This window comes from Ostrinia furnacalis, unplaced genomic scaffold (genome assembly GCF_004193835.3).
Source record: "Ostrinia furnacalis isolate ACB-3 unplaced genomic scaffold, ASM419383v2 OfSCF0954, whole genome shotgun sequence".
Lineage (NCBI taxonomy): Eukaryota > Metazoa > Arthropoda > Insecta > Lepidoptera > Crambidae > Ostrinia > Ostrinia furnacalis.
In genome coordinates this window covers 585,255-613,093 of record NW_021131193.1, presented here as the reverse complement: position 1 = coordinate 613,093, position 27,839 = coordinate 585,255, and the positions used below count along the sequence as shown (strand labels likewise).

At 42.4% G+C, this 27,839-nt stretch overlaps 1 protein-coding gene across 7 annotated transcripts in view; it reads right to left on the bottom strand.

Annotated features, from left to right (window-relative positions):
* Nucleotides 1-444: 444 nt before the first annotated feature.
* Nucleotides 445-27,839, bottom strand: part of LOC114350679 (venom dipeptidyl peptidase 4) — a 64,223-nt gene continuing 36,828 nt past the window's right edge. For 5 of the 7 annotated variants that reach the window (XM_028301568.1, XM_028301569.1, XM_028301567.1 and 2 more), the window contains exons 2-19: nt 27,282-27,351; nt 23,326-23,476; nt 22,681-22,899; nt 17,949-18,043; nt 16,374-16,451; nt 15,019-15,295; nt 14,121-14,290; nt 13,299-13,390; nt 13,038-13,155; nt 12,459-12,551; nt 11,948-12,081; nt 10,556-10,766; nt 7,165-7,349; nt 5,591-5,785; nt 4,453-4,610; nt 2,820-2,905; nt 2,099-2,224; nt 445-1,503 (exon numbers count right to left, since the gene is read on the bottom strand). In XM_028301568.1, the coding sequence (XP_028157369.1) occupies nt 1,414-1,503; nt 2,099-2,224; nt 2,820-2,905; nt 4,453-4,610; nt 5,591-5,785; nt 7,165-7,349; nt 10,556-10,766; nt 11,948-12,081; nt 12,459-12,551; nt 13,038-13,155; nt 13,299-13,390; nt 14,121-14,290; nt 15,019-15,295; nt 16,374-16,451; nt 17,949-18,043; nt 22,681-22,899; nt 23,326-23,476; nt 27,282-27,332 (2,529 nt within the window). In that variant the 5' untranslated portion in view covers nt 27,333-27,351 and the 3' untranslated portion in view covers nt 445-1,413. Of the gene's footprint in view, nt 1,504-2,098; nt 2,225-2,819; nt 2,906-4,452; nt 4,611-5,590; nt 5,786-7,164; nt 7,350-9,436; nt 9,564-10,203; nt 10,245-10,555; nt 10,767-11,947; nt 12,082-12,458; nt 12,552-13,037; nt 13,156-13,298; nt 13,391-14,120; nt 14,291-15,018; nt 15,296-16,373; nt 16,452-17,948; nt 18,044-22,680; nt 22,900-23,325; nt 23,477-25,318; nt 25,398-27,281; nt 27,352-27,839 lie in introns of those variants that run through there. The other 2 variants (XM_028301573.1, XM_028301574.1) reach the window with 2 other exon arrangements.

The window sequence follows — 27,839 nt, the reverse complement described above, 5'->3', positions numbered from 1 at the left end:
TTCATAAATTCTTTATTTTACCTACCGATTTACTTTTCGTTAATTTCGTTGCGGCTCCAATGACAGTTTTAGAATCTTTGCCTTCTCTGGTTGGAATTGTATCATCATCTCCAGATGTTATATGCGAGATGGGACCAGTTTTTACATTAGTTTTATATTGAATTATTTTTATGGAATGATGTTTTTTAGAGATAAGCTTGTGATGGTTTTTCTAAAAGTTGTATAGATACCTACTTACGAAGTTTAAAAAAAATGAAGTGTGTACTTGAAAGGGTTAGAAAAACAACAGATATACAAAACACATTTAATAAGACATAATTATTTTGTACTTAAAGTACATAAAATATTTACAAACGAATGTCAACAGTAAGATGCAATAATTTCACACAGGTACTTTAATAATACCTACACATAATATTATGTATAATTAATATTATTTTAATCAACTCTAGTCGAATTTTTCACTGGGCAACCCTGTCAGCATACTGCTTTCCTTTTGGCGACACTATAGGTAACTACAATACTTTGATTCTTACAGTCATAATTATTATCATAATTCTGAAAATTATGTTATTAATAAAACACAATAATGACTCTAGCAACATCACCGTGGCCGATTGATTTTCATAGAACATAAAATCATATTTGACAAAATGTTTTAGGAAATATTTAAACACTTCTTATGACAATATAATCATAATTACTATTTTGCTTCCTGAGTAAAATATTTGAATTTACCTCTATTTATGTATTGTGTATAAGATAATTATTAGACTAAATACAGTAAGATTTAATAAATTATTGCACATTTAAAGGTAACTGATAACCTCAAGTTTTGAGCGATACCTAAGCGAAATGTACAGCGGAATTAAGATTTTATAAACTAGTAGAAGAATATCTTCTCATTTATTTCTCTTAGATATAAAGTACCTTACTTGTACTGTTAGTAATTAACAATATTTTGTGTTTTAGGAAGACAATAAGTAGGTGGTTGCTGTAGTTAAGTATCAGTGTTTTTATAGAAAATAGAAAACACTGCAACCATTCAATACTATCGGTAGGTATACATTTCTTTCGAAATGTTATCATCAAATGCAAAACTTTTAAAAATACATTGCTATTGATTTTGTGCCTGTAGACAATACCACTTCCCTCGGAAGCGAAAGTCCGTCATGCTCTTAAAGCGCCAAAATGTAAAAATCTTACCATATTCTGTTTTATATGGAGGATTTGGAATATTTACGGATTAATTAGATGCCATCGCATGAAGGCAAATTTCGCGAAGTAGCGAAGACTTATGTCATCTTTTATCGAAATGATCGATTAATCGAACCGATTTATCGGTGTTGGGTACTTTATCTCGACCTAAAATGTGATTGGAATTAACGTAACACTTGATTATTGTCTGTTGGTTTAAAACATGTTTTCTTGCAGGAACTTCTCGAGGGCGTGGTATAAATGCGGCCTTACCCCCACTAGGCCGTGGTCTTCGTCCGTGTAGCTCTGTAGAAGAAATTTAGGTAAATAAGCAAGTCTTATACTGACAAATCTAGTAGGATACAGGTATAGAGGTTTTCTGTTGGTTTTCTTCAACTAGTGCAGTGGCCGCAATTATTTTATTTCGAGGCAAGTCGTAGATAATTATCATTTTAAATCGACTGACTCTAATAAGTAATTTTCTTAGGAATCGAACTTAAAACTCGACACTCAAGCAGAGATATTCCCTCATCCTTCACTCACACTTTACTCCTTCAGTAATTTAACTGAAACAGTTCGTTAACATTCATTTTAAATAGAATATTATAAGCGTCCTAGATGCGCACGCAATTTTGAACGCTTGGTGTAAAGCCTGTACAATGTCGCGTACTCCAAGCGTACAAAGTCGCGTACCTACGCCACCGTGGACAGTGACGCTTGTGGTGACGCTTAATAATATTCAACATTATTTCACATTTATATTTGGCTAAACACAATTTTTTGAAATAAAACAAAACTGCCAAACAGTTTATGTAAAAACATGGAGCAATAAAAAAATATTTGAATTTGAATTTCTTGACTAGAAGTTTTACACCCAGATTCTCCTGCCCAAAGCACTTACCATCTGCTGGAAGTAGACGTCCCTCCTCTGCAGCAGGCGGGAGATGAGCATGGCGTGCTGGAAGTGCACGTTGTCGTCCGCCGTGCCGTGGATCAGGAAGTAGCGCTTGTCGCGGAACGCCTCCACCTGGGAGGACCAGATCGGAGGTTCAATCATCATCGTCTTCATCAACATCATTATCTTCATCAACATCATTATCTTCATCAACATCATTATCTTCATCAACATCATTATCTTCATCAACATCATTATCTTCATCAACATCATTATTTTCATCAACATCATTATCTTCATCAACATCATTATCTTCATCAACATCATTATTTTCATCAACACCATCATTATTATCGTTAGCTTTAACATTACCATTATCGTTATACCGTCATCATTTTAGAGCAAGCCTGGTCAAACCCAGGCAAGTGGCCCGCCAAGGCATTTGAATTTGCCCGTCGTCAGCGACTTAGCCGGCGCGCGGTGGTATAAATGGTTTTATGAATTTAGTATAGTTTTGCTTTTGCTTTGATTTTAAAAAAGATGTGGCCCGGCGTCGCCACAGTCTAAGAAATTTTGCTCATCCGGAAAATTTATTGGGCCAGCCTTGTTTTAGAGTCATTTAGTCTCCGCTGCAGGAGAATTACTCCCTTATTTACCAAAACCATTTTGCCACTAGCAGACTGAGAACCATTTTATGCTTGGGAATTTATTAATCAGTTTAACATACCACATCTTCTGTAAGAAGCGATGACTCAGCGTACCCAGTAGGATTGTTCTGAGGTTGGTCCATGTACCGCTCTGTGTAGATAGTATCTGTAAAAAAAGCAAAGTGAAATCGATAACGTTATGGTGTTTTTCGATACAATATAATTTTATTATTTATTCCACCATTTGTACTTAAGCAATCGCTTTGTATGAGGAGATCGAAAATACTACTGGCGACATAATAAAGAGGAAAGATTTGATATCGTGTTTGTTTATATTTAATAGGCCCGAAACTACAGGATCGATATGAAAAATTCCAGCCAGCCCAGCTCTGATGCAGGGCGGGGCCGTCTTGCACTACACTCACCGTAGAAGCGCCAGTCCACGACGGGCACCCGCGCCAGCGACACCGCGTGTCCGCCGTACGACCGATGCAGGCGGGGCCGTCCTACCCTACACTCACATGCAGGTCGGGGCCGTCTTACCCTACACTCACATGCAGGGTGGGGCCGTCCTACACTACACTCACCGTAGAAGCGCCAGTCCAGGAGGGACGCGACGGCAGCGACGCCACGTTCCCGCCGTACGACCAGCCCCGATGCAGGCGGGGCCGTCCTACCCTACACTCGCATGCAGGTCGGGGCCGTCTTACCCTACACTCACATGCAAGGTGGGGCCGTCCTACACTACACTTACCGTAGAAGCGCCAGTCTAGGAGGGACGCGACGGCAGCGACGCCGCATTCCCGCCGTACGACCAGCCCGATGCAGGGCGGGGCCGTCCAACCCTACACTCACATGCAGCTCGGGGCCGTCCTACCCTACACTCACATGCAGGGCGGGGCCGTTCTACCCTACACTCACATGCAGGGCGGGGCCGTCCTACCCTACACTCACATGCAGGGCGGGGCCGTCCTACCCTACACTCACATGCAGGGCGGGGCCGTCCTACCCTACACTCACATGCAGGGCGGGGCCGTCCTACCCTACACTCACATGCAGGGCGGGGCCGTCCTACACTACACTCACATGCAGGGCGGGGCCGTCCTACACTACACTCACATGCAGGGCGGGGCCGTCCTACACTACACTCACATGCAGGGCGGGGCCGTCCTACACTACACTCACATGCAGGGCGGGGCCGTCCTACACTACACTCACATGCAGGGCGGGGCCGTCCTACACTACACTCACATGCAGGGCGGGGCCGTCCTACACTACACTCACATGCAGGGCGGGGCCGTCCTACACTACACTCACATGCAGGGCGGGGCCGTCCTACACTACACTCACATGCAGGGCGGGGCCGTCCTACACTACACTCACATGCAGGGCGGGGCCGTCCTACACTACACTCACATGCAGGGCGGGGCCGTCCTACACTACACTCACATGCAGGGCGGGGCCGTCCTACACTACACTCACATGCAGGGCGGGGCCGTCCTACACTACACTCACATGCAGGGCGGGGCCGTCCTACACTACACTCACATGCAGGGCGGGGCCGTCCTACACTACACTCACATGCAGGGCGGGGCCGTCCTACACTACACTCACATGCAGGGCGGGGCCGTCCTACACTACACTCACATGCAGGGCGGGGCCGTCCTACACTACACTCACATGCAGGGCGGGGCCGTCCTACCCTACACTCACCGTAGAAGCGCCAGTCCACGACAGGCGCGACGGCGGCGGCACAGCGGAACACGTCGCCGCCTCGCGCTAACGCAAGCGACGCCGCGTACCCGCCGTACGACCAGCCCCAGATGCACGTGCGGTTGCCGTCCACCCAGTTGAAGTTCTGCTGAAGGTATCTGTTGGAGAATGTGTTTAGTCAGAAAAGTTCTCGAGTGAACCGATAACCACGGACTAGAAAACATACGCCCGTGTTCACAAACGATGCTTAAGTGAAGCAGCAAATCGAACGCACAGCGTTGAATAGAGCTCTGTGATTGGTTCGTGTGTGAAACTGTGTATCCACGCGCACCTTGAAACCTCATAGTAATGCTTGTGAATTGATGAACAATTTAAGGTCCCATTATTTGTATTGTATTGCTGTTGGTTTTCCGAATAAAATAAAATAAAATAAAAATAAAATAAGAATACGAGCGATAGAGCTCTTGGTGCTTGCTTGTGCTTAGTGCTATTGGCTCCCTTAGTGAACCAACGATCTGGTAAAGAAACATGGATGCTGGCAGAGTAGATCTAGTCGTTGTGGAAATCCATCGAGGAGGCTTTCGTCCAGCAGTGTCGTTAGTTCAAACGAAAGTCTTTATCATAATCATGCAGGAGGACGAGCGTCTCTAATTTGCCAGAAATAAATTATCAGAAGTAATGGATCTTCTAGCTTATAACACTGAGGAGCTTTACGCTGGCCAGACAGTTTGGATAGGACTCACTTGCCTCTTACGACATCCACTGGAAGAGTGAAGGTGGTTATTCTAATCTGCTGGGTAAATCTGTTGTATTGGCTTTTACCCGCGACTTCGACCATGAATTTTGACACAGTGTAGGATTCTGTACTTCTAGCATGAACAACTTTAGTCTTCGACTCGTTTGCGTATTCGACAAAATTCGATACTCAACCTTCGAATTAAACGATAACGTGACAATTTTGATTTTAAAAATAAGTTTCGTGCAACCATTTCTCATACTAAGTTCACTTTACGACGTTCACAAGGGCGCTGTTGTAGTTTTTGTACTAAATCTTTTGATGGCGATTCAAATACGCAAACGATTCGAACTAGAAAGTTTTTGTCCTAGCCGTACTGTTTGGTAAATGTAGTAAATATACCTGGTGACAGTGATCTGGTCCTCAATTTCAACCGTTCCAAGCCTCCTGTTAACAGCGAACATGTCTTCGACGCCTCTGAGCCCGGAGCCTCGGCCGTCGATCTGGGCGACCGCGATGCCGTAGCGGCTCACTAAGGAGGATCCCCAGTCCACGTTCCAGGCCTTGGTCACCAGAGCTGTGTCGGGGCCAGCGTAGCTGAAAATTAACAATTAAATACTTATTATTATTGATAAAATCATCATCATCATCATTTCAGCCACATGACGTCCACTGCTGAACATAGGCCTCCCCCAATGACTTCACATCGCACAGTTGGTAGCGGCCTGCATCCAGCGTCTTCCTGCTACCTTTATCTGGTCGTCGGTTCACCTTGTGGGTGGACGTCCCATGCTGCGTTTTCCGGTACGTGGCCTCCACTCCAGAACCTTGCTGCTCCATCGGCCGTCAGTTCTGCGTACTATGTGCCCTGCCCATTGCCACTTCGGCTTGCTAACCCGTGAGCATAGCTCTTTCCATCAGAATAACTCTTCTTGGGAAGCCGTCCACGATAGGCAGAGACGGCCGGATGGTCAGAGAAAGAAATGACCAAAAAAAGATTCGAAATAATTTATCAAAACACTCACATGTATACCAGCAGGGGGAGGTTAGTCCTGTCAAGTAGTCGAGCGGCACCTGTGTTTGCACGTCAGCGCTTGGGAAGCCGTCCACGATAGGCAGAGACGGCCGGATGGTCAGAGTAAGAAATGACCAAAAAAGATTCCAACAAATGTAATAAAAGTACTCACACGTATACCAGCAGAGGGAGGTTAGTCCTATTCAAGTAGTCGTGAATCGCCTGTATTTGGACGTCGGCGCTTGGAAAGCCGTCCACGATAGGCAGAGACAGTCGGATGGTCAGAGTAAGAAATTTCCAAAAAAATGTATCAAAATACTCACACGTATACCAGCAGTGGGAGGTTGGTCCTGTTCAAGTAGTCGTGCGGCACCTGTATTTGCACGTCAGCACTTGGGAAGCCGTCCACGATAGACACGGACGGTCGAATGGTCAGAGTAAGAAATTACCAAAAAAAAAATATTCCAAAAAATGTATCAAAATACTCACATGTATACCAGCATTGGGAGGTTAGTTCTGTTCAAGTAGTCGTGCGGCACCTGGATTTGCACGTCGGCGCTTGGGAAGCCGTCCACGATAGGCAGAGACGGTCGGATGGTCAGAGTAAGAAATTACCAAAAAATGTATCAAAATACTCACACGTATACCAGTAGTGGGAGGTTATTCCTGTTCAAGTAGTCGTGCATCACCTGTATTTGGACGTCAGCACTTGGGAAGCCGTCCACGATAGGCAGAGACGGCCGGATGGTCAGAAAAATGACCAAAAAAGATTCCAAGAAATGTATCAAAATACTCACACGTATACCAGCAGTGGGAGGTTGGTCCTGTTCAAGTAGTCGTGCGGCACCTGTATTTGCACGTCAGCACTTGGGAAGCCGTCCACGATAGGCAGAGACGGTCGGATGGTCAGAGTAAGAAATGACCAAAAAAAGATTCCAACAAATGTAATAAAAGTACTCACACGTATACCAGCAGAGGCAGGTTAGTCCTATTCAAGTAGTCGTGCGGCACCTGTATTTGGACGTCGGCGCTTGGGAAGCCGTCCACGATAGGCAGAGACGGTCGGATGGTCAGAGGAACCTCGCGGTTTGCGAGCAGAGCTGCCACCTCGGCGTTTTCCTCCCATACGCGGACGCGTTCACCATCCTGGAACAAAAAATACACTTTATAGCAAACCGGTTACTACGTGCCTATCGCGCCGGCATCACGCTACGCTACCCGATATGGGCATAGCTCGAATCCCGCGCGAGCTACACCCCGCGCGCCGCGCCCCGCTAACGGTTACAGCGCTCTAGAATTTTCGATCGGCGTCCCGCCCATAGCCGCGACGCATCGATCGCCAGTACGCGTTCGCGCTCCGCACGTTACACGCGCGCGCGCTGCTCATATCTGGCGCCCAACGTAAAATATGTATAAGTGACCTACAGTGACAGTGTAAAAGTTATTCGTTCTCCGCAATGCATACAAGAAGCCGAAACGCGTGTGACAGAGAGAATGCGGCGCCGAATCCCGCATTTCCCAGCCCTCTGCCGCCCACGCCGCCGACGCAGGATCGCGATGAACACCATGAAGTTCCAACAAGCCGCGATACGACCTACGTTCCCGCTTCTCACTTTTCTACTGAAAACGTAGCCAGCATAATAGAATCATTGCAAAGATCGCAGACGGAAGCATTCAAAGACCTCCTGTTATCTGTGACACGAATAAACACGTCGACACCGGCCCCAGGGGAAGGCACCCTGGCCCGCTGTAAGTCACAATTTTCCGGCCACCCGAACGAATCGGTAGAAGCGTTTATAGACGCCGTCGAGGCGTACAGCGACTGTGCTCAAGTGTCCAGCACTAACATCGTTCGCGGCCTCGCATTTCTCTTCAGTGGTGATGCTGCTACGTGGTGGCTTGGCATCAAGAACACCATCACATCGTGGGACGAGGCCAAAGAGAACCTGATAAGTGCCTTCGGTGACCGCCGCCCGCCACACCGCATTTACCTACAGCTATTCGCGAGCCCGCAGATGCACAATGAAAACACGGACACATTCATAGCGCGCAGCCGTGCCCTTCTATCGAAAATATCGGATAGAGACGTCTCGGAGAAGGCCAGGCTAGACATGGTGTACGGCCTCCTACACACTAAAATCCGGCAGAGACTACGCCGTGAAGAATTTGCCACTTTTCAAGACCTATTACGTCATGCGCGCAATATAGAAGACAGCCAGGGCGAGGCAGATACGTCGAGAGGTACTCCGACACCGCGCACGGCACCCCGCGCGAGCACAACATACGCCGGTCCCCGAGCGCCCACTTATACGGCGCCGGAATCCGCCATACGTGCCCCGCAACCGCCGCCTGCCGCCGCCGCCAGCCGCTATCCGGCCCCCGCAGCCGCCGCCACCCGAGCAGCGCGCGCGCGTGTAACGTGCGGAGCGCGAACGCGTACTGGCGATCGATGCGTCGCGGCTATGGGCGGGACGCCGATCGAAAATTCTAGAGCGCTGTAACCGTTAGCGGGGCGCGGCGCGCGGGGTGTAGCTCGCGCGGGATTCGAGCTATGCCCATATCGGGTAGCGTAGCGTGATGCCGGCGCGATAGGCACGTAGTAACCGGTTTGCTATAACTTGTTTTAAACTGAACTAAGAAGTAAAACCTTTATAAATAAATGTCTAGTCACAGTCACAGTCACAGGTATCTTTTATCTGTGCTACTGCTATACTATGGCATTTCATATAAGACGATTCGGTGTTCTTGAAGGTTCTATAACTTCGAGGTAGGTAGACAAAGATCCGGCTCGAAGGACCAGGAGTAAGGAACACTTAAACTTTACAACAAAATAGTATGTAATGGTCATGAAGAGGAAAAGTGTGCATTTATATTGGGGATAGGCGATACCGTCTCACGCGTTGGCCGTGTGGTTCCGGCAGAATAACCTTTAGGACCACTTTTCCCGTGCATATCGTAAGAGGCGACTAAGGGAAAATTAAGCGAACATCTAGCCTTCTCAAGCGGTCTGACCAGCGTAGGGGGTGTGGAACAAATCCTTTTATCCTCTGGTCGATTAGAGAAATCGTCGTCCTGTAGTGAAGACTAAATGACCTGTATGCGAACATCAAGCCTTCCCTAGCGGTCTGACCAGCATAGGGAGTGTGGAACAAATCCTTTTTTTTTCTCTGGTCGATTAGAGAATTCGTCATTCTGCAGTAGGTAAAGACGATCTGCTAATGATGATGACTTACAGAATTGTAAATGAACGTCTGCGGGATTTCTGGGCCGGCGCAGTTGATGGCAAGGCGAGCGCCATTAGCGCTGAGGGTTGCCTCGTTGTACAGACACGCGGCGCCGTCAGTACGAGTGATTCCGCACGTGAAGCATGAGACTCCACCAGTCGCGTTTACAGTAGAAGTACTGTTCAGTGGAATCTAGACACTAAATCCTCCTGCATTAGAAACTAAATGACCTGATATGACTTACAGAATTGTAAATGAACGTCTGCGGGATTTCTGGGCCGGCGCAGTTGATAGCGAGGCGAGCGCCATTAGCACTGAGGGTTGCCTCGTTGTACAGACACGCGGCGCCGTCAGTACGAGTGACTTCGCACGTGAAGCATGAGACGCCACCAGTGGCGTTTACTGAGTAGATATACCGTTCAGCGGAATCTAGACACTAAATCCTCCTGCAGTAGAAACAAAATGAACTGATGCTGATGACTTACAGAATTGTAGATGAATGTCTGCGGGATTTCTGGGCCGGCGCAGTTGATGGCGAGGCGAGCGCCATTAGCACTGAGGGTTGCCTCGTTGTACAGACATGCGGCGCCGTCAGTACGAGTGATTCCGCACGTGAAACATGAGACTCCACCAGTCGCGTTTACAGAGTAGATGTGCTATTCACCGGAATCTAGACACTAAATCCTCCTGCAGTAGAAACAAAATGAACTGATGCTGATGAATTGTAGATGAACGTCTACAGACACGCGGCGCCGTCAGTACGAGTGATTCCGCATGTGAAGCATGAGACTCCACCAGTCGCGTTTACTGAGTAGATGTGCTGTTCTGTTTAGCGGAATCTAGACACTAAATCCTCCTACATTAGAAACTAAATGACCTGATATGACTTACAGAATTGTAGATGAACGTCTGCGGGATTTCTGGGCCAGCGCAGTTGATGGCGAGGCGAGCGCCATTAGCGCTGAGCGTTGCCTCGTTGTATAGACACGCGGCGCCGTCAGTACGAGTGATTCCGCACGTGAAGCATGAGACGCCACCAGTCGCATTTACAGATTAGATGTGCTGTTCAGCGGAATTTTGACACTAAATCCTCCTGCATTAGAAACTAAATGACCTGATATGACTTACAGAACTGTAGATGAACGTCTGCGGGATTTCAGGGCCGGCGCAGTTGATAGCGAGGCGAGCGCCATTAGCACTGAGGGTTGCCTCGTTGTACAGACACGCCGCGCCGTCAGTACGAGTGATTCCGCACGTGAAGCATGAGACTCCACCAGTCGCGTTTACTGAGTAGATATGCTGTTCGGCAGAATCGTCGACGTGCGTTGCTTTGTACCAGCTGGAAAAATAGAAGATTTTTTATGACCGAGAAATCTTTTAACTCCACCGATGTCGAAATCAATTTGCTTCAATCAAATACACACCATTGAGGCGAAACAAAGAAGGGAATTTTATTCTTTGTGGTTCTTCGCCTCCACTTTAAAATAATGAACCATTGCTGGCCGATGGATATGATGGATGGATATATGAGAAAGTTGATGGTGTGACGTCATTTTCGTATANCTAAATGACCTGATATGACTTACAGAATTGTAAATGAACGTCTGCGGAATTTCTGGGCCGGCGCAGTTGATAGCGAGGCGAGCGCCATTAGCACTGAGGGTTGCCTCGTTGTACAGACACGCGGCGCCGTCAGTACGAGTGATTCCGCACGTGAAACATGAGACTCCACCAGTCGCGTTTACTGAGTAGATGTGCTGTTATGTTCAGCGGAATCTAGGCACTAAGTCCTCCTGCATTAGAAACTAAATGACCTGATATGACTTACAGAATTGTAGATGAACATCTGCGGGATTTCAGGGCCGGCGCAGTTGATGGCGAGGCGAGCGCTATTAGCGCTGAGCGTTGCTTCGTTGTACAGATACGTGGCGCCGTCAGTACGTGTGATTCCGCACGTGAAGCATGAAACTCCACCAGTCGCGTTTACTGAGTAGATATACCGTTAAGCGGAATCTAGACACTAAATCCTCCTGCAGTAGAAACTAAATGACCTGATATGACTTACAGAATTGTAGATGAACGTCTGCGGGATTTCAGGGCCGGCGCAGTTGATAGCGAGGCGAGCGCCATTAGCACTGAACGTTGCCTCGTTGTACAGACACGCGGCGCCGTCAGTACGAGTGATTCCGCACGTGAAGCATGAGACGCCACCAGTAGCGTTTACTGAATAGATATGCTGTTCGGCAGAATCGTCTACGTGCGTTGCTTTGTACCAGCTGGAAAAATAGAAGATTTTTTATGACCGGGAAATCTTTTAACTCCATCGATGTCGAAACCAATTTGCTTCAATCAAATACACACCATTGAGGCGAAACAAAGAAGGGAATTTTAGTCTTCGTGGTTCTTCACCTCCACTTTAAAATAATGAACCATTGCTGGCCGATGGATATGATGGTTGAATAATGAGAAAGTTGATGGTGTGACGTCAATTTCGTATTNTTCGTATACCAATCTACTCACATGACGTCATCGGGAGTCCACCGCAGGATCTCGGCAACTGTGTGGGGAGTGTTCAACCGCCCAGAAGCAGTCCACAAATCAGCGTTCACGTCGGAGATTTGGACTACCTGCTTGAACAACTTGCCTCCGACTGCCTGAAATTTATTATAGCAAAAATATTAATAAGCTGGAAAAACTTTAAGCTCTTTCTATTGCTTTGTTTTCTTAAAGTCTGGTAAGGTTATATAAAAACCTTTAATATATGCATCCTGTGAACTTTTTTGCTTGGTGTGCAAAAACCTACAAATTTTGTTTTGACTGAAGAAAGTATTGCTAAACTACGAGTATAATTTATTTAAAGCTTTATCAAATGTTTAGAAAAAGAGTAATCGGTAAGAATCACCTAATAACATGGACGCACACCAAATAATCTTCCTTGGTCTACTAAGCAAATGGAACGAAAAGGTTATATTATTTAAATACTCATTATTATACTATGGGTATGCTAAGTTATAATTAGTAATAGACTTACTTCAGGAAGGATTGTGATGAAAGCATTGCCTTGCTGGTTAAATATCATAGGGATATTGTCGATCCAACCATTCGTCTCAGTGTATGTGTAAATCTGAAAACACAGATACAGAAATTAAGTATTATGCAAGAGCATCGAGCACCAGAATCACTCCCTATAAGATGGGACAAGGTTTTCCCGTGCTACTCATATGGAAAAATTAGATATATTTATGCTAAGCAACTATAACGTTATTGTCATCATTGTTGTATTATATCGAGTCAAATGGGTGTATGGGGATGCTTGATACCGGAAAATTTCAGTTGACAGTATAATTTATCACGCTTTAAATGCTATTACTGCAAATAGCACTTTTTACAACTGCATAATGGCAAAGATCATGTGCTGTCGTCATATTTTTCACTGACTGTGCAACAGTTAAAACAGTCGATGGTCTAATATTCATCCCAAATACAAAGCGACACCTACATCGATGAACGATTATCCTTCCAAGGGCAACTGTTTACAAAATTCGCAAATAATGACATCTAAAAGTTTGTACATAAGAAATTCCTTGAATTCAATAAATTAGGGACTTACCAGAGAGCAGTTTCCTTGGAAGGGGCAGAGTTCAACTGTGAGGCTGGTCTGCACTCTGTTGGTCCACATCACAGCGATGGTGTCGTTCGACACAAACTGCACAATCTTCAGGATTGGCCTGAAAATTTTTAACAGCACACAGGGTATTTTTAGTCAAACAAAAAGGGTGGACTCTACTACTTAAATACTTTTCTTGCAAGTCTTACAGGACCATATGAAATAAAATTTGAAAAAATACGAAAATAATGAAATACTACTTACTCATCAAGATTGTCGGGAGCATAGAAGGTGCTCTCAAGGTCGCTGGCCAAGTCTCTGATCGTTACACTTACGGTGGGGTTTGTGGTGCCAGGCTGAAATAGTATTAAAATAAATAACGTTATTAAATTAACTTCGTCCACTTCCTAAAAATTAAGTGAGGTATATATGTAGTTCTGTAGTAAGTCGCCAAGCAACTGTACGGTTATAAGTTCGAGGAGATACCACCAGACATTGCCGAATTTTGTAATAACATCCGCAAGATTCTACAAATAACAATCAAATTCCTACCTAATCCTATTAGATTACATCCTTTTGTTAATGATTAAAGGCAACTGTTGTCATGGTTAAGACCCATTGTAAATTTAAGATCGCTTCTGAATTGATCCACCCAGGATTTGAGCGCCATACGGTGTTTTAAGGCGTTACCGCATAGAAAAAGGGATACTTCGTAACGCTGTTAACGTAGTTTCAATGCTAGCGGTCGCTATCGCTTAAGCTGACGTCTCGCTAGAGAGGGATGGCAACATTCGAAACTTCGGATAACGATTTTTGGACGGGACTTTTCCCACCTCTCGTTCCCACCGCTGCAACTCCGGTGTAGTCAGGGTCTACAGCTTGACCGTCAATAAAAACACAACCAGTGAAGGTCAAGTTTGTCCCGGGGGAAAGAACTGTCATTGGACCCGCAACGAAATTAATCAGAAGAACATAGGACCAGTTCCAAGTAAAGGTTCGACTTCCCTCCGTTGCAAAGCGGATGACAGGTGACAAAATAACGTTTTTGGGTGTAACTCCACAGGACCGACGACCGATAGATCTTACCTTGGGGTATCGAATCTCGTGATGCTGTGTGTACTGGTATTGCACGGAGCCAGGCACTCCGTAGTGCGGGACCTTCATCTTCCTGACGTCTGTGTCGTTGAACGTGGCGTATGCCAGCTTGCTTCCGTCAGCCGAGAACCACATAGCGTTGTTTGAGATGAACACCTCCTCTGAAATAAGAAACAAAGAATTTTGAAGAACAGGCGACAGCACGGTTGCTCTTCACTATATCGAGCGATCTTCACCAGACATCGGACACCAGAACCTTCCCTGGACTCCCACAAACATTTCTAAACCAAAATCAGCCAAATCGGTGTAACCGTTCTGGAATTTTAGCAAGACTAACGAACAGCAATTGATTTTTATAGCAATAAAATATTTGTGCAATAATGATGTTTCCTCATCAAAACCATGATGACCCAAAGTTCATGATGATCCAACGTTCTTATTTAAGTTGACTATGTTGAGAGCATGCGTTTGGCGTTCACTGTTTCATCATCATCAATTCACTCACTCGTTTCCACTGTAGGTGTGCGACTTTCTCTAATCCAGAGGCTGAATCGTCGAGTCCTCCAAGCCCATTTGCATATCTGCGGTGGGTTGCATTCCTTGCCAAATCAGACTTTATGCGCTTTGCGGGAGGATCTATGTCATCTGCCAACTATGTTGGTAGCGTGCTCAGATGCCCTCAATGTGCGAGGGGGTTTGCCGCGAAGATCGGCTACGTAAGCCATCTTCGGGCACACCAGCGCCGCCAAGACAGCTAGGAGTCGGAGTGGTCGCCATGGCCGAAATCGGTCGGATGGATCATCATCATCATCAATCCAAAGGCAAACTTAAATTAATTAAATTGGACTACAGATAGACTACTAAAATAAGATGAAGCTTATTACATTACCTTCATAAACCCAATCAGGTATTCCATGGTAGACGACGTCCAGCACACCAGTATCTGTGATGGGTTCAGGTTCGCTGTCCAGGGAGGACTGGTAGTAGATGTTGTTGACGTAGACGTACGCCAGCGACGTTCCTGAGGGACCCCAGACGAAGTTCTGGAGGAAACCTTCGGGGTAGACGGTCGGGTCTGGAGGAGGAACCAGTGGGAGGATCTCTGTTTCATTGCCGGACACCACATCCACTGCGGCGTAGCGAGCGAGGAAGCTGTATCTGTAGCCCTGGAAACGTTTTTTACTATTATACCACAGAGTAATACCAGGCCTGTTCATCTGCGCGAGTTTACATCGAAAACAAAACAAGCACGATGGCACCCTACAGGATTACTTATTCGACAAGGCCTCACATGGCATGGATGGAAAAAAATTAAGAAAATGGTATAGTAAATACTGTGCAGTATTTAACTGCCTAAATAATAATAAAAACACATAATGTACTTTTTTAAGTTGCCTAAAGACACTAAGAGGTAAATAAGTGGTTAATATTATTCATGATAGTTCATGCATAGTCATGTATTTCCACCGCCATTTTCTGCAGTTTGGCACCTCACGTTACACATCATTTCACCTTTAAACGTCAGCCCTATGGCTTCGGCGCAGTACCGATCACTGACGTTTGTCAACAAAATGGTGCTTGACTCTTGAGACAAGCTAATTTACACCATATTGTTAATGACATTGAGCATACATTTTTTTTAAATACCTTCGCGAAGTAAACCTTCTGTACGTAGTACTTATTATTATTTTGTGGTAATACTTAATGTACTAGTCGAAAGCACATCAAAGTATTTTTATTGCAAAATAACCCGAAAATACGAAATTAGATTCCATAATTATGTGACGTCGTCCATACTTTCAGAGCTTAAAATATTTACAGCAACATACTCGTAATGCCTAAGTATTTCTTGTTCGTAGGCTGGACTGGAACCTACGAGTAGTTTAAGTCGAAGAAAAGGTCTGATGTACCATCGACTGTACCTACTATCAAGATGACGAGTTACAGCAAAAGAAGAAATATATGTAAAATGTTTAATAGTGGTAAACAGCCTAGGTCATAAGCACAATTTTCATTGCTACATGAAAGCTTGGCCAATATCTTTGATGTGCCTTATGAATACGATTATAATGAAATACACTAGTTACTTATTAGGTACACTTATGAACGACAAAATTAAAATGTAGCCGCTCTTCATGTTTCCTAAACGTTTGGGCTCTACTAGCGCTTCGTGACAAAGACATGGTAAGTGCTGAAAAAAGTAACCATAAAGTATCTTAACAAAATAATGAAAAATCTACTTACGGGAATAACGCTGTGTGCCAGCGCAACAAAATCGCCGTTTGGAGACAAAAGAGTCACTCGAGACGATTGCTGAAGAAGCTACAACAAGAAAAAAAATTTAAAAACGAAAAGTATCGTGAAAAAAAATCAATAATGGAATAACTTATAAAACACGATAATTCTAAAGCTAATCCAGACAGGACGTAGCGTGCTTCTGTCATAATGGCCTATCAGGTTGTAAAATTTTATGAAAACTGGTATCCAGCCATCCCAAAGGGTTAGGAAGGCTCACTACCTAGTAGTAGCAATAGGTAACCGTTCCACCACAACCCAAAATAATTAAGCAAGCATCGAAGCTTGGTAATAAATATTTTGAAAGACTAAAAACACATTCATTCAATTCTCACTCAAAGTGTATTTTTCTTAGGTATAATAATAATTCAAAATCATGTAAAGTATTTGTATAAATTTAATCCCTTTCATGACTAAAACATGCAATTGTCGAGTAACAATATGAATTAAACATAGTGTCCATTGTCTATTGTTGAATGTTAATAAAACGACGCCGAAGGTACAATCGTTATGAATACTAAGAGATAATATTCATGAAAATATCGGTAAACGATCACAAATTGATAGAAACCCGGAATATTCTCCACTGTTATAGAAAAGGGGTCTAAAGTTATAATATTGATTTTTGATTGTTCTTTTATTGTGTCGCTTATTTCTAGTGGTCTAACGCCCGTCAACATTAGGTACTATGACGTCTCACAGTGCGCGTGGATGCAAAGGGTGACACACGAACCAATCACAGAGCTCTATTCAACGCTGTGCGTTCGATTTGCTGCTTCACTTATGTAAGCATCGTTTGTGAATACGGGCGTAAGTTTTAATATGTGATTTTATTGGCTTATCTATCTAAGGGTAAAATGTAAGAATATGTGGGAGACGAATCGAACGCCTCCTCACAAATGGTAGCAAATTCTTGAGGTCTTGAGGTCATCAGTTCACCGAACGAGTCCTATACTACGTTTTCCGAGACATGCTTTCGTCGTCCTGCGACAGGAGTCGAATGTGATTTACCTATTAAAAATTTTAAGCACACGAAAATGGAAAGTTACCCACAGTTTCTCATGTAATTAATTAAGCAAATATATTACTATCTATATTCAACACGATATAACATAGCCTAGGCGCAGACCATTGACTTTTAGTTGGCCGATAGTTTAGTTGGACAGTTAATCAGTATGGGCATGTATGGAAGTACGCACATTACTCCGATTTCGATTTCATACAAATTAGAATCGGGCCCAACTAACGGCCGACTAGGCCCAGAACAGACGGTGAAGCGCAACTGCAACGAAACTGCAACTTTCTGATGATTCTGATGAATGAAACTGAAACTGAAAGTTTCAAACTGGTCGCGTCATGTGTGGTCTCTCAACGGACGCTATGGCAGACACTTAGATGCAACTCAAAAGTAACTAGCAGTTGCAGTTTCGTTGCAGTTGCGTTTCACCGTCTGTTCTGGGCCTAAGAGTCGGTGGTCTGCGCCTAGGCTAAGCCTAGGTAAAGTAGAGTAAAAAATACACTTACAGCTGAAGTGTTCTGGATGAGAGTGGTAAAAGCGTCGGAGTCCACATCATATAATACCAGATCTCCGTTGGGGTTCCGGAGCAACGCCTCATTCCCTGCAATAGACTCGTTAATTGAGTTAATTTCATTGGCGCCGGCAATTTTGCGGGTATGAGTAACGAGATACGATGCTAGATCATCCGATATACTTACTTTAGTATAATAACATGGAAACCATGATAATGCAGAACAATTTTTTTACAGTAGGTATTTAATATTTACATGTATAAAAAAATATGCCTCCCTCCATGTTAGACTTCATTTTTGAATGTCATAATTATTGGACCTTATTATACTACTAAGGCTGAGTTTCACCTCCTAACTTTGACGATAACCGGTGTTTCTGGTGTGGAATTTTGACGTTTGTCAAAGTTAAAGAAAGATGGTGCCTAGTCAATATATCCAAATAGCACTGAATACAGCTAAGAACACTCTATAAATAAATCGGCGTTTAGTCAAGTTCCTTTCAATAAAAAGACGTCTACTGCTGGACAAACTCTTTCTGCTTTAGGGCATAAGAATTTCTATACCGACCGGTCCTGCGCTGTTCGCATCCAGGTACCTCCCCTTATCGTCAGTCCACCGGGTGAACTTAAAAGTCCTTTATCTCTGAGTAAATAGAATGACTAAGACGTCAAGCTGTGTCTACTCTAATTTAAAAACACTGATACTTTTTTTATCCACAGCGAGGAAGCTCTTGGCTTGGATCACAACTGACGGTAAGTGATGATCAGTTCAAAGGTGGAAGCGAGCTTTTTTTTTATCCACAACGAGTAAGCTCTTGGCCGGTATCTCACCTGATGGTAAGTGATGATCAGGCCGAAGGTGGAAGCGAGCTTCACACGGAATCCTCAACCACGGAGGAACTGGCTATCTTACCTCTAACTTCCGGAACACAACAATGCTGTTAACATTGTTGTTATGGCGACAGACTTAGGTAAGATGGTGGTAGCTAGCCTAGATGAACTTAGAGCAAGCCCTACCACCAACCAAACCGAATGTTTGAGACTTGTTGTTAAGTTTTGTCTACAAGAACATCCCGACAATATTTACCTGACGTCCAAACAGCGCTGAAGCCAGCTGGCGTGAACGCGCCGTTGATGATCGACGGCAAGTCGAGCAGTTCTTCTTCTGGCTCGGGCGTCGTGGTCGGGGCTTCGGTCGTTGTCGTGGTCGTCGTCGTGGTGGACGTCGGAGGGTTCACAATAGGCGTGGACTCCGTTGACGGTGTTTCAGTCGCTATAGTTGATACCGTTGATACTGTCGTTGGACCTGAAGACAAAAGCAAAATATTAACATGGGACTTATCAATTTGATTTTGGGAGCTATTGTACAGACCCATGAGAAAACTATAAGTACCTCAATTTTAGGTGTCTCAAAATTATAAATTATTCTTGACTTTATTGATAGCAAACGATCGATCTACCACTAATACTTATTTTACAAAACTACAGTGTGCTCGAAGAAAATTATTTATTAACTACATAAGTCACATAGGTAGGCCCTTCTAACATAATTTATACAAGCTCCAATAGCTTAGTCATACCACCACTTCCGGACAACATCCACTGTTGCTGAGAATATGTTACGATACTAGCTGCATTATAATAATGAAGCATACTTACCATGCCTTTATTATTTCTAGTTTGAAATACCTTAAAAGACGTTCTGGACATAAGAAACGAATCAAATATTTTATTTACCTTGCGTAGTAGAAACAATAGCCTCAGCCGTGCCTCCTTCGTTGCCGGAGAGGACGACCACCAGCGCTATGACGACTCCTATGACGACCACCATGGCTACGCCGCCGATCACGTACGTCAGAGTCTTCTTCCTCTTACTCGCTACCAGGACCTGAAATATTAATTTTAAATAATTTAGAATTTGATCTGGGCCTATGCCAATCTTCTTCTTTAGGTATGCCAAAGATTCTTTTCTGTTTAGTCCGAAGGTTTAGATCGTGCCATCCACAAAGACGCGCCCCACCTTTCTTCCGCTAATGTACTGTGGCTAATGTTTGAGTGTTATCGGTATAAATTATCCATGCACACTACAATAATGACGCTCAGATTGCTCGGATAAAAGTTCCCGCACCCCGCTCTTCTCTCGACCAAAACTTGGTGGGGCGCGTCTTCGTGGATGGCACGATCTATGTATATCTCGCATAAAGTTCGCCTTATGTACCAATTATGTGGCAACAAAGTCAAAATAAATGAGTCAATGAATCTGGCCTAGTACCTAGTTCACAAATCGGATTACGACAGTTGTGGATACGGATTTGAATATTACTGGGGACAAATTTTGGTGTTGTGATGACTACAATAATTATTAAACGCTTAGGCACGTATCTGCTATCTATGTAGTTATCATTTACAAACTAGGCAAAATACTTAGGGTGAGTTGCACCACCTAACTTTGACCGTACCTATCATGTTAACCGGTGTTTTTTATATGGAGTTTGACAGATTTTTGACGAGTAAGATGGTGCCAACCAGCCTTAGTTAATGATCTGGAGGATGGAAAAAAATCTTTACAAATAATACGAGTAGGTACATTGCGATCATCAGAGTTACACTTCGTAATAGCCTTTTATGAACTCTATTGTTACTATGCACTACGTTCGATTACTCTATATTTCTTCACAACTCTGGTGCCCTTGTCACTCGTAAGTAATCTTAAAAGATAATCGCAATTTCAACAAGATCTAAACAGCCAATTAAACTTGCGTTCAAATTTCAAAGTACCTAACGACGAGTTTATAATTTCTAAAGTTTTCTGAGAGGTAGAGATGATAAAATACATTTGCAAGGATACTTTTTATACTGTATTTTCTATTAAGTATATAAATCAAAATGAATTGATGTTCGTTAGTCTGATTAAAACTCGAGAACAGCTGGGCCGATTGAGCTGATTTTGGTTTTAAAATGTTGGTCGTAGTCCAGGGTAGGTCTAAACGGTGAGCAAATACGCGCGCGATATTGTTTTTCTGTCAAAATTCCAAGCGGGCTAAGCCGCGGGCGGAAAGCTAGTTTAATAATAAATAATAGAATAAAATTTACCCACTATACCCACTCTTAAGTTACGAATTGATAGCAAAGCAAACCTCTTAACTCTAAAATAGTTCAGTAAGTAGATAACTACTCAAAATCAATGACATGCCGATCGACCAGTGATAAAACAATTCAGAAATAATATTTTGATCAGTGCAATTATTTGAATCATTATTTCAAATTATAGCGTTATTTGCATGCATGAACTAGTATGTCGGAACATAATCGCATTTTTAGGGTTCCGTACCTCAAAAGGAAAAAACGGAACCCTTATAGGATCACTTTGTTGTCCGTCCGTCCGTCTGTCAAGACCCTTTTTCTCAGGGACGCGTGGAGGTATGAAGCTGAAATTTATATCAATTACTTAGGTCTACGGTCCCTTGAAGCTGTGAAAAAATCAAACTTCTAAGCCAACGCAATCAAATGATACAGCCGTTTATGCCGCAAATATTCGACACTTGCAAGGGAATCAAAACCTACAGGGTGCTTCCCGTGAACTCAGAATCTTGAAATTTGGTACGAAGCAACGTCTTATAGCATAGATAAAGGAAAAATTACGAAAACCATAAATTTTTAGTTACATTACATAATATATTTTTTTTAAATATTTTTAAATTTACTACCCATTTCCTCATAAACGCGTAGAGGTATTAAATTGAAATTCATACCAAATACTCAGGTCTATAATACCTTTAAGTTGTAACAAAATCAAACTTCTATGTCAACGCAATCAAAAGAAACAGCAATTTAAGCTGCATATTTTGAAANCAATAGACACGTTAATTGAGTTAATTTCGTTGGCGCCGGCAATTTCGCGAGTATGAGTAACGAGATACGATGCTAGATCATCCGATATACTTACTTTAGTATAATAACATGGAAACCATGATTCAGAACAAATTTTTTACAGTATTAATATAAAAAAATACGTCTCTCTCCATGTTAGACCTCATTTTTAGATGCCATCTTGGACACTAATATAATATATAATAATACATAATAAACCTAGTTACTATACTCGTAAGTTTTGAGTTTTATGCAATGAGTTTTTTATGACTGATGAACTAACTCTATCTGCCTTAGGGCATAACATAACATTTCTCCTACGCTATTCGCATCCAGGTGCCGGCCGCGACCTTCCCCTTAGCGTCGGTCCACCAGGTAAACTCAAGTCTTATATCTAAGAGTTAATGGTGATTGGCGAGGTCCAAGAGAATGACTAAGACGTCAATCTGTATCTCCTCTAATTTAAAAACTCTGATACTTTTTTTATCCTCAGCGAGGAAGCTCTTGGCCTGGATCTCAACTGACGGTAAGTGATGATCAGTTCAAAGGTAGAAGCGAGTTATTTTTATCCACAACGAGGAAGCTCTTGGTCTGTATCTCACCTGATGGTAAGTGATGATCAGGCCGAAGGTGGAAGCGAGCTTCACACGGAATCCTCAACCACGGAGGAACTGGCTATCTTACCTCTAACTTCCGGAACACAACAATGCTGTTAACATTGTTGTTATGGCGACAGACTTAGGTAAGATGGTGGTAGCTAGCCAGACGAACTTAGAACAAGCCCTACCACCAACCAAACCGAATGTTTGAGACTTGTTGTTAAGTTTTGTCTCCAAGAACATCCAGACAATATTTACCTGACGTCCAAACAGCGCTGAAGCCGGCTGGCGTAAACGCGCCGTTGATGATCGACGGCAAGTCGAGCAGATCTTCTTCTGGTTCGGGCGTCGTGGTCGGGGCTTCAGTCGTTGTCGTGGTAGTCGTCGTGGTGGACGTTGGAGGATTCACAATAGGCGTGGACTCCGTTGACGGTGTTTCAGTCGCTATAGTTGATACCGTTGATACTGTCGTTGGACCTGAAGACAAAAGCAAAATATTAACATGGGACTTATCAATTTGATTTTGGGAGCTATTGTACAGACCCATGAGAAAGCTATAAGTACCTCAATTTTAGATGTCTCAAAATTATAAATTATTCTTGTCATTGATAGCAAACGATCGATTTACCACTAATACTTATTTTACAAAACTACAGTGTGCTCGAAGAAAATTATTTATTACATAAGTCATAAGGCCCTTCTAACATAATTTATACAAGCCCCAATAGCTAGTCCTACCACCACTTCCGGACAACATCCACTGTTGCTGAGAATAAGTTACGATACTAGCTGCATTATAATAATGAAGCATTACCATGCCTTTATTATTTCTAGTTTGAAATACCTTAAAAGACGTTCTGGACATAAGACATGAACATTTAACGAATCAAATATTTTATTTACCTTGCGTAGTAGAAACAATAGCCTCAGCCGTGCCTCCTTCGTTGCCGGAGAGGACGACCACCAGCGCTATGACGACTCCTATGACAACCACCATGGCTACGCCGCCGATCACGTACGTCAGAGTCTTCTTCCTCTTACTCGCTACCAGGACCTGAAATATTAATTTTAAATAATTTAGAATTTTATCTGGACGACCTGGGCCAATATCAACAGGGTCAGATCCACCATATGGCTTTTTGGGCTTCAGCCCAGGCCCCATGGATTCAACGGGCCCCCAGCTAAGTCAAGTCAATCAAAAATAGACGATAATGTGAAAAAGTATAGTAGGTGGCCCTAAGCAGAACTAGCCCAGGGCCCCCTAAACTTATGGTTCGGCCCTGAATGCCAATCCAGGCACGCCGAACGATTCTTTTCGGTTTAGTCCGAAGGTTAACTAGCAAAAAGTTCGCCTTCTGCATCAAATATGGCAGTAAATCCCAACTAATATTATAAATGCGAAAGTAACTCTGTCTGTCTGTCTGTCTGTCTGTCTGTCTGTTACGCTTTCCCGCTTAAACCTCGCAACCGATTTTGATGAAATTTGGCATAGAGATAGTTTGAGTCCCGGGAAAGAACATAGGATAGTTTTTATTCCGGTTTTTGAAACAGGGACGCGCGCGATAAAGTTTTTCTGTGACAGACAAAATTCCACGCGGGCGAAGCCGCGGGCGGAAAGCTAGTTTTAAATAAATAAGTCAATAAATCTGGCCTCGTTGTTCACAAATCGGATTACGCCAGTTGTGGATACGGATTTGAATCTCACTAGGGGCAAATTTTGGTGTAATGAATGACAATTATTATACGTTTAAGCATGTTTATCTGTTATCTAGGTATGTAGTTATCATTTGCAAACTAGGCGAAATACCTACTTAGTTAATGATCTGGAGGATGGAAAAAATATTACAAATTACTTTTGCGATCATCAGAGTCAGACTTCATAATAACCTTTTATGAAATTATCACTTCACGGGATTTATTGCAACAATATCTATTTTATCTATTTTATTTACCGTTAAAATAGACATTGTTGCAATAAATCCCGTGAAGTGATAATTTTATAGTAAAAATGCAACATAATATGTAGTTTAAAACCTTTTATGAACTCTATTGTTACTAAATAAAAACTATGCGCTACATTCGATTACTCTCTTCTTCACAACTCTGGTTGTCACACGTAAGTAATTTTGAAAGATAATCGCAATTCCAACAAGATCGAAACAGCCAATTAAACTTGCGTTCAAAATTCCAAAGTAACGATGAGTTTATAATTTCTAAAGTTTTCTGAGAGGTAGAGATGATCAAATATAAGACATTTGCAAGGATACTTTTTATACTGTATTTTCTTACAAATCATCAAATGAAAGAATAGTTTTAGAATAAAATTAACTTACTATACCCACTCTAAAGTTACGAATTGATATCAAAGCAAACCTCTTAACTCTAAAATAGTTCAGTAGATAACATACTCAAAATCAATGACACGCCGATTGACCAGTGATAAAATAATTCATAAATAATATTTTGATCGGTGCAGTTATTTGATGATTCAAATAACTATTTAAAATTATAGCGTTATTTGCATGCATGAACTAGTATGTCGGAACTTAATCGCATTTTTTGGTAAATAACTACGTCCGTAATATAAAATCGCGTTCCAAAGCGTTACACTTCAATTAACATTATGAGGTATACTTACGCAAATGAATATTCCTGTGAGTAATTACTAATTAACGAAGTTACTTCCTTGTTTTATGTTACCCACATATCTCAAATACCAGTTATTTTACTTTTTTTTTGTTAAAACGCTAACAGAATGTTCGACTTTTTAGGATAATTTATCGAATTCTGTCGATAATCTAATTCAACCTTAATGATATTAAACATTACCTATTAGTTCTTCACATCCAAGCTCAAAAACAAATTATTTCCAAACATACAAAATTCACAACTTTACCCTCTACATTAGGTATCAATTCCATCCAAATTAAGGTTCTGATCCACCGCGTTTATTTTTCTAAATCCTAAATTCATTCACTCACACCGTTTTCACTCCAACACTTCACAGCACTCTCCTTTTCACTTAATCCATCATTCACAAGTCCGACCGCCAGGAACAATACTCGCTAAGTGAATCCAGTATCATCGGTGAATCCCGTTTTCTTCTGATTAGGATTTTTTCTCGAGTACGAGTAATTCAGGGTTATCAAACTCCGATAACATTATCAAGTTATTGACACGAGTGCTCTGGTTAGAATATTAGTTTCACTTTTCTGTTGTGATCTAAGTGATAACTAGTGGTTTGTTTAATAAAATTATTACATTTCCCTCTAAAAACTATGTTTTTGTACTCACAATAATTGACTTTGTAGTGTAAAATCCGTATTTTTGGCCAATATCAAAGCCAAATCTGATGGCAACATAACTCTGGACCTTTTAGTCCGAAACTGTTATTTTTCCTCGGATACGATTTAATAAATACTTCGAATATTAAAGACCTCGTAAGAGTAACAATGCTCAATTTATTTTAAACTTTATTCCACAGTTAATAAGGACTTGATTAAACAGTAGAGCTAACAAGCGTGGACTTATAAACAAAAAAAAACAAAAAGTGTTCAAGGCCAATTTTAATATTCGGCAAAGGTAGCCGTTACATTTGTGAACGGTTTAAGCCTTTACCTAGTGGTGGCAGAATTAATGCCACTATTTTGAACTTTACTGATAGGTATATCTTATAGGTCAAAACAAATAAAGAATATTTTCTTTTTATTGCCAGTCTCTAATGGCGCGGACTATACACAAGTAGTACAAAGTATAATATGTTTTAAACCAATATAATAATATCTACTTAATACTCACTTATCATTATGTAAAACAAGCCATTTTCTTTTTCCTTGAATAAAACTCTATTTACCTGATTCGATAACTATGATACGTTACTTGAGACATAAATTTATGTATTAGGTATTGTTTGAAGATACTCGCACTGTCATTTGTTTTCGTATTCCATATTTCATTGTCATGTCATATGTACTACTCGGAAAAATGAAAACTAAAACAAAAGACACCTCATATTATTTTATTATTTTTAGTGACACCACGACAAGACAATAATATCGGAAGCAAGTGAATATCATACGCAGTATGTCTTTAAATTCCATTTTAAGAGACATTACAAAGTTTGTTAGTGTTACTAAATATTTTTACTAGCGGCCGCCCGCGACTTCGTACGCGTGGACCCAGTTTTACCCCGTTAGGGTTGAATTTTACAAAATCCCGTCTTAGTGAGCACCTACGTTCTAAAAGGAACCCCCATTGAAAATTTGAGACTCCTAGCACTTGTAGTTTCTGAGATTTCGTGATGAGTCAGTGAGTTAGTCAGTCAGTTAATCAATGACCTTTCGCTTTTATAGATAAAATATAGATAGGTATGTAAGTATTATTTAATTCTCATTCAATCGAATACGTAAACAAGTGGGAATTTACGTATAAATGAAAATTTAATTTTGCTGACTTTTACACTGATAGAGAGACTTAAAAGTATTTCCTTATATTTTTGTCATCCGCAACTAAATCAAAGCACATAGACTACTTTTCTTTGTACTGTGGAATGAACTGTCATCTGCGGTATTTCCGGACCGATACGACCTACAATCTTTCAAGAAGAGAGCAGCGTATATTTTACTTCTCAAAGGCCGGCAACGCACCTGTAACGCCACCGGGCCTACCAGTGTCTGTCTATAGGTGACGGTAATCATTTACCTACAGATGATCCGTCTGCTCGTTTGCCTCTTGTCCCATAAAAAAATTCGAAAAAAGCCTAGAGCATAGATAATATGTAGAAGGAAGTATCTGAACCCTAATGCAATAGCTAAATTAACACTTGGCTGCTAACAAAGGTGTAACATAGAATACCTTACCTGGTCACTGGTGCCCATCTCCATCGTAGAGTTACTATTATCCTGAGCCATGATGACTTTTGTCTATCACCTGAAACAAAGTATTCATAATTACTTTTAATCAAACTTTCGCGTTGCATTATTTGAGAATTCAACTAGAGATTTCAAACCGGGCCAGCCCGGGCCAGGTGCCCTTTTAAGCACCCACTGGGCCCGGAAATTCCTGCTAGAGATTGTAACCCGGTATGTTTTCCAAACCGGCCGGGCCCAGTTGCATTTGTCGCTAACACGGGCCCAGTGGGTGCCTAAAAGGGCACTTGCAAAGGGGTTTGCAATCTCTGAATTCAACGCGATTGACGTTGATTGTACGACAAAAACTTCAGGCGCAAAATAAATATCGTTTAGGCTTAATAACTAATCTTTTTTTTACACTTTAATGACTTCTTAAGATACTAGTTGGTGACTATAAAAGAAAAGCACCTACATTAAAGTATTATAACCATGAAAACCGCTACCAGCCGGTCAATCTGGAAGTCATCGGGGGAGGCCTATGTTCAGCAGTGGATGACCTATGGCTGA